The 10,269-nt window shown below is 34.6% G+C and overlaps 1 protein-coding gene across 7 annotated transcripts in view; it reads left to right on the plus strand.

Moving 5' to 3' along the window:
- Positions 1-9,881, plus strand: part of CWC22 (CWC22 spliceosome associated protein homolog) — a gene marked incomplete at both ends in the record, with an annotated part of 46,735 nt that extends 36,854 nt beyond the window's left edge. For 4 of the 7 annotated variants that reach the window (XM_080690103.1, XM_080690105.1, XM_080690104.1 and 1 more), the window contains 5 exons: positions 246-398; positions 2,106-2,233; positions 4,265-4,366; positions 4,460-4,698; positions 9,313-9,881. In XM_080690103.1, coding sequence (XP_080546229.1) covers positions 246-398; positions 2,106-2,233; positions 4,265-4,366; positions 4,460-4,698; positions 9,313-9,881 — 1,191 coding nt within the window. The remainder of the gene's footprint in view (positions 1-245; positions 399-2,105; positions 2,234-4,264; positions 4,367-4,459; positions 4,699-9,312) is intronic. The other 3 variants (XM_080690107.1, XM_080690108.1, XM_080690109.1) reach the window with 1 other exon arrangement.
- Positions 9,882-10,269: the final 388 nt, after the last annotated feature.

A 10,269-nucleotide genomic window follows, 5' to 3' on the forward strand; every position in this document is an offset into this window, starting at 1 on the left:
CCCCACCTAAAAAAAAAAAGTATATGTCTAGATTACCTACATGTATACTTTTGTTTTAACTTATAAACCCAGGTAGATAGAAACCATATATAGAAATTCATATAGTATTGGAAGATTTACTGATATATTTTTGAAGATATACAAAATATTTAATTTTGATTAAGTAAATATTTTAGAATTTATGTTTACAATTGTATAGGCATTCAATTTTAACTGGTATTGATATTCAGTCTTTTGTTTATTAGCGGTTTTGCATGCTGAAAAAGGAATACATGGAATCTTTTGAAAGTATATTCAAAGAACAGTATGATACCATCCATCGCTTGGAGACAAACAAATTGAGAAATGTTGCTAAGATGTTTGCTCACCTTTTGTACACTGATTCACTGCCATGGAGTGTAAGTAGTTGGGCTAATATTTATACTTCCTTCCTAATCCTGTTATTCTTACATATGTATTAATTATAAACTTACCATATTCTATTAGGAACTATGTATGAAGGTAAAATATGTAGTATACTTTTACTGTAATTGGTGGTTTTGTTCATGTATCATGGGATCAAAAAAGCATAGTTTAATAATAAGTAGATGTAGTACTAGCCTAGATTATCTAATAGTTCAAAATAGTATTTTTTAATATTGATGTGCCTAGATTATCTAATATTTCAAAATAGTATTTTTAATAATGATGTTTGAGAGTATTTTAGGGAAAATATTACATATTTTAATCTAATTTATGTATACAAACTTTTGTGCACACTCATAAAAGAAACACATATCCCCTATTTGGGTGGTATATATAGCTCTGAATTACTGCCCCTGTTTCCTGAGAGAGTAATTTTCCATGGTATTTCTTGTTAGGACTCAACAAACATGATTCTAGCAGGATGTATTCTTTTTAGCAAACATTGGTGTTGAGTAAGCAATAAGGAGGTGATGCCATAGTCATAGTGAAATCAAGGAAAGATATCTGTGATGGGAAAATATATACTGGATTGGAATTTTAAATGTCTTTATTAAGTTGGTATTTGTTGTACAGTTACTGTCCACTTAGCACCCTTATTTAGCTACTGTTTATGTTCAAGTTAGCCGAGGTGCTGTTCAGTTAAGTGAATTATATTTGTTTCTATTTTCTGGGAAATTTCTGTATAAGAGAAGAGGTAGCTATATCCATGGCAGAAATACAGAATAAAAAGTTATAAATTATAAGAAAGGAAAGTTGCTAAAGGAATTTTAGAAAGAAATTGTATCCTGGTGGAAAGAAGAGCACATTGTAGAAGACCATAACTAATGGTAGAATGAGGTAACGCCACTAATCTTATGAATACTGGATAATTTTTGTAGTACCTTAAGTTTTACATGTATCCAGCTATACTAACAGGCATTTGTGAGCTAACCCAGTAGCCCAATCATAATAACTTTTCACTTATTTCTCCTATTTGAAAAGATGAAATTGCTTTAAATAATTGACCAACAAATGGAATCCTAGGGTTATTTTTATGTTTATTTGTTCTAAGATATCTCTCCATGAGCTTCAATTAGGCTGCAGAGGGCCTCACTAAGTAGCTGAGGCTGGCCATGAGCCTGCAAACCTCCTGACTTGGCTTCTCAAATGCTGTGATTACAAGCCTGTGCCATCACACCTGGCTACCGTTTCTCGTTTTGTACTTTCACTGTGTATTCTATGTGCTATACAAAGCTATGGCTTCATGCTCTGAGTGGTATTTTGCCCCTCTTAATGTGCCACATCTGGGTGAGTGAAGCTTAGGAGGTGGTAACATTTGCTTCACCATTATACACTCAAGCAGGATATCTTACCTGCTATAAAAGCACAATGCCCAAGAAAGAAGGAAAGTCTATTTTTGTAATGTCTTAACATTTGAAAATTAGTATAGAGAAGTAAACTTAAATTTTGCCAGAAAATAATACATGTCAACATAAGGAAAGATATTCAGAGAATTATGGTTGAAAATTAATTCAAATTATAATTTGTAGAGATACTTAAACTTAGTGGTCACTTTATCTTATCTGAAAACCCAATTAAATTGGTTTAAAACCCAGTAAAGGTAATATATTTTTTTGTTTTGTTTTTACTTTTATTCTTAGGTTCTTGAATGTATAAAACTGAGTGAAGAAACCACCACATCCTCTAGTAGGATTTTTGTGAAAATATTTTTCCAAGAACTATGTGAATACATGGGTCTTCCTAAACTTAATGGAAGATTAAAGGATGAGTAAGTTAATCATTAAACATGTTTTAGTCTTATTATTCTTGGGGGTTTTCCTACTTGAGCAGATGTAAGTCCACCTTTATAAATGAAGTAAGCCCCTTAGGACTGACTTTATTCATTCATCTGTTCTCAGTCTCATGTTATCTGTCATAGTTTCAGTGTTGCATACATTGTAAAATTTACTGGTGTTTTTTATTCAGTAGAGCACAGAATTTATACTTTTTTAAAATTTAGTCAGAATATAAAAAAGCATTTTTATTGCTTACGAGAATATTCCAGGTATGAGTATTTACAGTCTTTATTTTTACCCTAGTTATAAGCCTTGGCATGCAAATTAGTGTTTTGATATGAGTAGATAATTGTATATATATACAAATTTGCATACTAATATATACAAATTAATATTGGTTATATAATTGTTCGGATTATTACATGGAATTAATGTCTTCTTCCAGGACTCTCATATACTGTCTATTTCCGCTTTCTTATTTTCTGTTTATTCAGATGGTTCACCACACTGACATTGACTTCTACTCCATTTAAGCTGTTGACATCATCTATTCACATTCCTCAGAGACCACTGCCAGATCCCGTAGTCTTTCTCATTCCTCCTCCTTCTTCACTTCTCTCTGTTAAACTGTTAATCGCTTGCTCATTGTGGCTCCTCATTTTCTTATTTCTACTATTCATATTGTTCATATTAGTATTGCTTTTGTCTTCCTTAGCCTGCTTCTCCAGGGTTAAGTTCATCACAGATCTCTACTGTATTCCACATGCTGTTTCTGGGCTCCCCTTCTTCTGGCTTCTAGTACATACTTACTTCAGGCCTGTTCTTCAGGCACATCTCTTCCCTCTTCAGCAAGTTGCACTACCCCACTGATATTGCCGAGCTCCCTAAGGATGTTTGACTCTTCTATGCTCCTTTGCCTCTGTTTCTTCTGCTGGCAGTCTCCCTCTTTTTTTTTTTTTTTTTTTTTTTTTTTGGTGGTACTGAGGTTCCTGGAAATCCTTCTACCTCCAGGCTACACTCGCACACCTTTTTTAAACAGGGTCTCTTAAAGCCAGCAAGGCTGGCTTCAAAACAGCGCGATCCTCCTGTCTCTGCCTTCCAAGCACGGGGATTACAGGCATGCGCCACCATGCCCAGCCTCCCTCTTCTTGATATAGCTAGCAAATACATAATCATTCTTGTTGTCTGTGTGTCTGTCTGTCTGTCTTGTGTGTATGTGTTACTGGGGATGGAACCCAAGAGCCTTTTACCTCTAGGCTACACTCCCAGTCCAGTTTTTCTTTTATTTGGAAACAGGGTCTTACTAAGTTGCCATGGCTAGCTCACTAAGATCCTCACTAAGAAGTTGCTGAGGCTGGCCACAAACCTGCAATCCTCTTATTTCAACCTCCCAAGTACTGGGATTCCAAGCTTGGGCCACCACGCCTCGCTATTTTGCCCTTTTCTATAGCATACATTTCCCTTTACCCCACTAAGTCATCATTCAGTGTGACACTCAAAAACATAACCAAAACTGTGTTGTATTTTTGTTTCCTCTTTGTTCCCCTCTACATATAAACTATATGCAGTTTTCATCCTTGATCTCTCCCTTTGGTTAACTACTACTTTCTGAGTGCTTTGTACAAAGCTTTGTATACATACATGTGCATATAGAAAAACAAAGGAGGTTTTAAGTTTTCCTGTACTTAGACTCTTATAGAACATATACATATATGTGTGTGTGTTCATATGTACATCGATATACATATGTGAATATCTGTGTATATACATTCATTCTCTGTTAGTATGTATATAAAAAGTATTTTAGAAACCACCTCTATTGAGCAGTTATAGAATTCAAACTTAATAAATTATTACTAGACCCTGCTCATTTTACTTAGTATGAAATCTAATAAATGCATAAGCCACTTCCTTGATTACCTATTACCTAATTTAATATAGAGGTTGAAAAATGACTGTATAGGGATTTTGTATTTTTTACTATCTGTTCCCTTTTATTAATGCTTTTTTTTTTTTTTTTTAAGAACCCTCCAGCCATTTTTTGAAGGATTATTGCCACGGGATAATCCAAGAAACACTCGGTTTGCCATCAACTTTTTTACTTCCATAGGCCTTGGAGGATTAACGTAAGGATTATTTTCAGAATTTTATTTTCAGCTTACAAAATTATCTCAAAATCACCTCTGAGGCATAATTAAACATTATATTTCTATAATTAGGGATGAATTGCGTGAGCACCTCAAAAATACACCAAAGGTCATCGTGGCACAGAAACCAGATGTTGAGCAAAATAAATCTTCGCTGGCCTCCTCTTCTTCAGGGTCTTCCTCGTCAGAGTCCGATTCTTCTGACTCTGATTCTGACAGCAGCGAGAGCAGCTCAGAGTCTTCTAGTGATGAGAGTGATTCCTCATCTGCGAGTAGTCAGAGCTCGGCCTCAGGTATTGCAGCTCATTCATAATTCATCTTGTTTTTTTCTAACACGCGTTTTGCTGGTAGTATTATAAGGGAAGAACATCATTTGCTTATTTATTTTAGAGTCCTTTCGTTTAAAAGCCACAATTAATAATACAAGTGGCCATATTTCACTGTGCAGTCTATAGTGCATTGGAATTCTAAAATCGTATTTTGTGATCCTCTTCACAGAAGTGAAGATACTTCATTGGCAAGTATTTATTTGAGTGATGACCAAAATATTACTCATAATGTCTACAACCTGATTTGTAGAAGCGATCCTGATGTTTAATTTTAAAGGAATCTTTGATTTTTACTTGTAATACTAAAGCTTTATGTTAGTAATTGACATATATCCTGCATTCACTGTACTCCTCATATGCTATATAAATTTTCATAGAGAGCACCCCATATCATCAGTGCCCAGAGTTAGAATTGTCATCATCTAGAAGTTCTCCTCGTTTGCTCTCCCAGTTACTGCTCTCCTTCCAACCTCATAGCACCTACTGTTCTGATCTGTAGCTCCATAAAGTTTTGTCTGTTTTAACTTATTATGAACTCCTTTTTGTCTGTTTTTTTTTTATCATTATGTTTGTGAGATTTATTCATATTCTTGTATTTATAGTTCCATCATTTCCATTGCTGAGTAGTTTCCTACCATATGAATATGCTCTTATATATTTATCCTTTTATTTGATTAACATTTAGATTTACAAATGATGTTCCCATGAATACTCCTATACCTATCTGTCGATAGGTGTATAAATTTAATGACTGTATATATATTTGCAGAGAGTCCCTGATTTCTGGTAGTTCGACTTAAGATTTCTCAACTTTAGAGCTGTATGAATTCAATAGAAACTATACTTTGAATTTTGAAATTTGATCTTTCCCAGCCTGGCAACATGTGGCAACATCCTCTTTTGCAGTGCCACCTGACCTGTAGGCTAGTGTGTGTTCTGAGCACACTTAAGGCAGGCTAGGCTAGGCTAGGCTGTGATGTTTGGTAGGTAAGTTATATTAAATTTTATGCTATTTTCAATTTGCAATGAGTTTATCAGGACACAACCTCATTGTAAATAGAGGAGCATTCATGTGTGCTTGTGCGCACATGTGCACATTTTAGGGGGTGTGTACCTGCAGATGGAATCATTATTGTAGGGTATCCGTATATTTGGTTTTAGTACAAGTTTTCTAAGTGGTTATTCCAGTTATATTCCCACCATATTTTCATTTTAAACACTCTGGTAGGTATCTAATTGGTATTATGTTATACTTTTAGTTGATTTGCTTTTCCCTGATTATTATTGAAGTTGAACATTGCTTATTATTTGCCATTGGATAATTTCTTTTTAAAATGGTTGCTCAAGTAGCCGGGCGTGGCAGCACACATTTGTAATCACAGTACTTGGGAGACTGAGACAAGAGGATCAGAGGTTCACAGCCAGCCTCAGCTACAGGTTCACAGCCAGCCTCAGCTACAGGTTCATAGCCAGCCTCAGCTACTTAGTGAGGCCCTGCATATCTTAGTGACGCCTTGTTTCAAAATAAAGAATAAAAAATAAGGCTGGGGGTGTAGCTCAGAGGTAGAATGCCCCTGGGTTCTATCTCCATTACTGCCAAAGGGGGAAAAAAAAGATTGTTCAAATAAATTGCTATTTTAAAATTGTATTTTCTATTGACTGGAGGCATTCCTTTTCTTTTTTATTTTTATTTTTTTTTTTTTTGCCACATATATCTCTTGCAAGTACCTAGTTCCATTCTTGTATGTCTAGCCCTTCGAGCCATGCTGTCTGTCTTTTTCCTTAGTAACAGCTCTGAATTAGCAGATGTTCCCAAGCTGACAGCGACTATAAAATGGCAGCATACTTCTCTATGCTAATATCTTTTCCTGAAGTTTGGGCCCCTCTAGTCTCCATTTCTTAACAAGTTCCCCAATGCCTTTATTTTTTAATGTTTCAACTTTTTGTTTTGAACTAATGTTAAACTTACAGGAAAATTACAAAACCAGTACAGAGAAGCTGCATATACTCCTCACCTAGTTCCCCCTAATATTGGCTTTTTGCGTAACCATAGTTAATTATCAACTAAAATATGTGAATTAACATTGAAACATTACTAATAATAAACTTCATATCCACAGGTAAAGGAGACAAAATGACCATAAACCAATAAAGTAATGTCCTTTTCCTTTTTTCGGGCCTTTGCTTGGTATTTTGTTACCTTTTCCTCAGTCTTCTACAGATGCCCAGATGTTTTCTGCTTTACAGCTTTGGTGCTTTTGAAGTTCTCTGTTCACTTATTTGGTAGCTCCTCAGTACAGACGATTTTCTGATGTTCTGATTAGGGTGAATTTGGACATTCTTTGGCAAGACTCCCATAGAAATGAATGGTTCCTTGGTGCATCTTATCAAGGAACTCTTAATATTGGTATGTTTTATTTGGGGGAACATTAACCTTGATCACTGAAATGAGATAATATCTATTATAGATATCTTCACAGAAAAACTATTTCCCCTATTAGGTTAATATCTTATAGGGAAGTAATTTAATACTATGCAAATCTCTTTCTCCCCCAGCTTTCACTCAACTTGGCAACCATTTTTGAATTTTATTTTTCTGCAAAGCGTATTGCTGTCATGTTTGCCTAATGGTTTATCTATTTTCTTCTACATTTAGTAATTAAATTTTTTCTGTAAGAAAGAATTGTCTCTTCCTCTACTTACTTCTTTACTCAACCATATATTTATATCAGTGTGGATTTATACATGTTTATCTTATTTTATGGGTTAAAGTCCAGTGCTGTTATTTAATTTTGCTCAAGTTGTATCTGATAATTAAGAATTCCTCTTGTCTGACTCCTGGGTTCTTTGGATATATTCCCAAAATCTATAGATATGCTCTAGTAAAAATGCAGAAGTGCTCTAGTAAAATATGGAAGTGCTCTAGTAAAGTGTTTTTTCAAAGTTTAATTCTCTAGTGCACATTTCTTAAAAGGTCCGTATTGTTTTACCCAAAGATCAGCTCTACTTTGCTGCATTAGTATGTTGGTCTGAGTAAGGGGTTGTATGCTTACCTAAAATGCGTGTTATTTCTTAGGGAGGGGCAGTATGTGTGTTGTTTTGTTTTGATGCCTTATTTTAGAGAGGTTGCATTTTTCATTTCAGCCTTAGGCTGGAATACTAATCTTTACATTCTTGATTCCTAGCTTGTTACATTTCAAAATGTTTTACATACTATATGGCACCCAAAATTGTGGGGCAGTCAGTGTTTTATGTTATTAGAGCAAGGTTCCATTTGCTCACTGGAACTTTTATTCCTGAATTGAAATACATAAACACTGTTTAACATTTCCTTTTCTTAATTCTACAGAATTTATTTCATAGTCTCATTTTGAGGACAGATGATAACACAGCATGAATTGCTGCAGTAAGGAAGCTTGCTGATTCAATGTTAATTTGCCTTATCATATAATTTTAGTAGAAAATGCAGCTTTATTAATAAAATACTAAATTGCATTAAAACAGTATGAACAGCCCTCACATTAGAAAATTGTAAAGCAAATAGCAGAGGGAAATGGGATCTCATATTGTCACCTGGCTGGGTTTTAGTGTCAACAGAGCCCTTAGAGTGTTGTAGAGGAGGGTCGGTGAGATGTTGATTTAGCACAGAGCCAGATGGTTTCTGCTTGGGTAGCTGCGGCTCAGCTGAGCTGTTTGATAGAAACCAGAGAAATAGTCCTTAGTGGCAAATCAACCAATCGTACCGTGTGCCAAGGGTAGGTATTTGGCAGAAAACATAGAGTTGATAGAGTGAAATTTGGGTAGAGTTTAAGCAAGAATAGGCAGTTTTCTGCCATGTTTTCTTCTTTCTATATAAGAATCTTTTAAAGAAATTTTAGTCATCTCAGTACCTTTCTTTGACTTAGATGCCCAAATTAACACAGATAAACTGATTAGTTAAATGTGTTTTGTAGCTTAAAATGCTGTTATTTCATTGTATTTTATCAGTAAGATTAAATTATTCAAGAGATTTTAGAAAATTGTTTTGATAAACCAAGTCTTTGTATCTCTCATAAAGTTTATGACTATATTTTCTCACATAGCTTCTTTTACTGGTACAGCCAGACAGCTTAGCAGAACTATTGCTTTCATAGAAAAAGGTTTTTATTTGAAAAACATATATTCATACCATTAAACACACCCAGTCCTCCACTCCTTCCACCTGTAGGAAGTGATGTTGCTGGTATATATGATCATATTTTGATTATGTTCCAGGTCTTATCTGTGTCGTATGATATAATGCACAGGCTGGAATTTTCATTTTGGGATAAGTGGAAATGTACTCACTTAATAAAAATTTTGTAAAATTTCCTGTAGTTTATTTAAAGTTCCTGTTCATTATCTTGGGTTTGAAACAATGCTTTGGTAACACTTGTTGAGATATTGTATAGTTCTAAAAATTATGTGTCTTGTAAAATATTGTCATCAGATATTTTATTCGGGCTTTGCATCCAGTTTATACGAGTGAGAAACCTATAATTATCAAGTAAATGTTACTGTTAAGTTATAAATTAAGATTAAAATGAAAGCTAACTTTATTTCATTTTACATGTACAGCTAAAGATATAAGAAAGAAGGAACGAGGGAAGACTAGGAGTAAAGAAGCAGATAAATCTATTAGGAACCAACAAATAAATGACAAGAGACAAGAAGAAAGACGAGCAGATCAAAGGCACCAGGAAACAAGGACTGAGAGAGAACGAAGGTCAGAGAAACACAGAGGTCAAGATCCAAGAGATCCCATAACAAAACACACGTCAGACAGAAGCTTTTCTTCCCAAGGAAATAGTTACAGTAGATTTGGGAATAACCGAGACCAGGAAATGCACATAGATTTGGAAAATAAGCATGGTGATTCAAAAAAGAGAAGAGAGAGAAGAAATTCTTTTTCTGAAAATGAGAAGCACAGATTTCAAAATCAGAACAGTGAAAATTTTAGAAGAAAAGATAGATCAAAATCAAGGGAAAAGAATAGGAAACATTCAGGCTCTAAAAGTGATGAAGATAGATATCAGAACGGTGCCGAGAGGCGATGGGAAAAATCCAGCAGATACTCTGAACATTCCAGAGAGTCAAGGAAAAGTCACGACCGACGAAGAGAAAAATCTCCAGCAAAGCAAAAATAATTCTACAGAATAACATAAACTGAAAATGCCTTATATTCAGTCAAATGGAGTATTTTTTACATTGATGACAAACTTTATAGAGAACTCTTGTATAAAGTGCTGGTTTGTATTTGTAAATTTTAAGAATGTTTCATTTCAACATGTTTTGTAATTGATATATCTCAAGGCCCTTCACATAAAATTATTGGGGGAAAAAGTCTCAGCAGAAAAGGGGATGTAAGACTTAAATTTTGTGAATAAAATGAACAAAATGCTCATGGAGTCAGTGATTCTTTTTAATTATAATTTTTCTTTTTTTTTTTTTTTTTCTGGTGGTACTGGGGTTCCTGGAAGCCCTTCTACCTCCAGGCTACACTCCCAGACCCATTTTTTAATGTTTTTATTTGGA

This window comes from Muscardinus avellanarius (assembly GCF_963383645.1).
Source record: "Muscardinus avellanarius genome assembly, chromosome: 2".
Lineage (NCBI taxonomy): Eukaryota > Metazoa > Chordata > Mammalia > Rodentia > Gliridae > Muscardinus > Muscardinus avellanarius.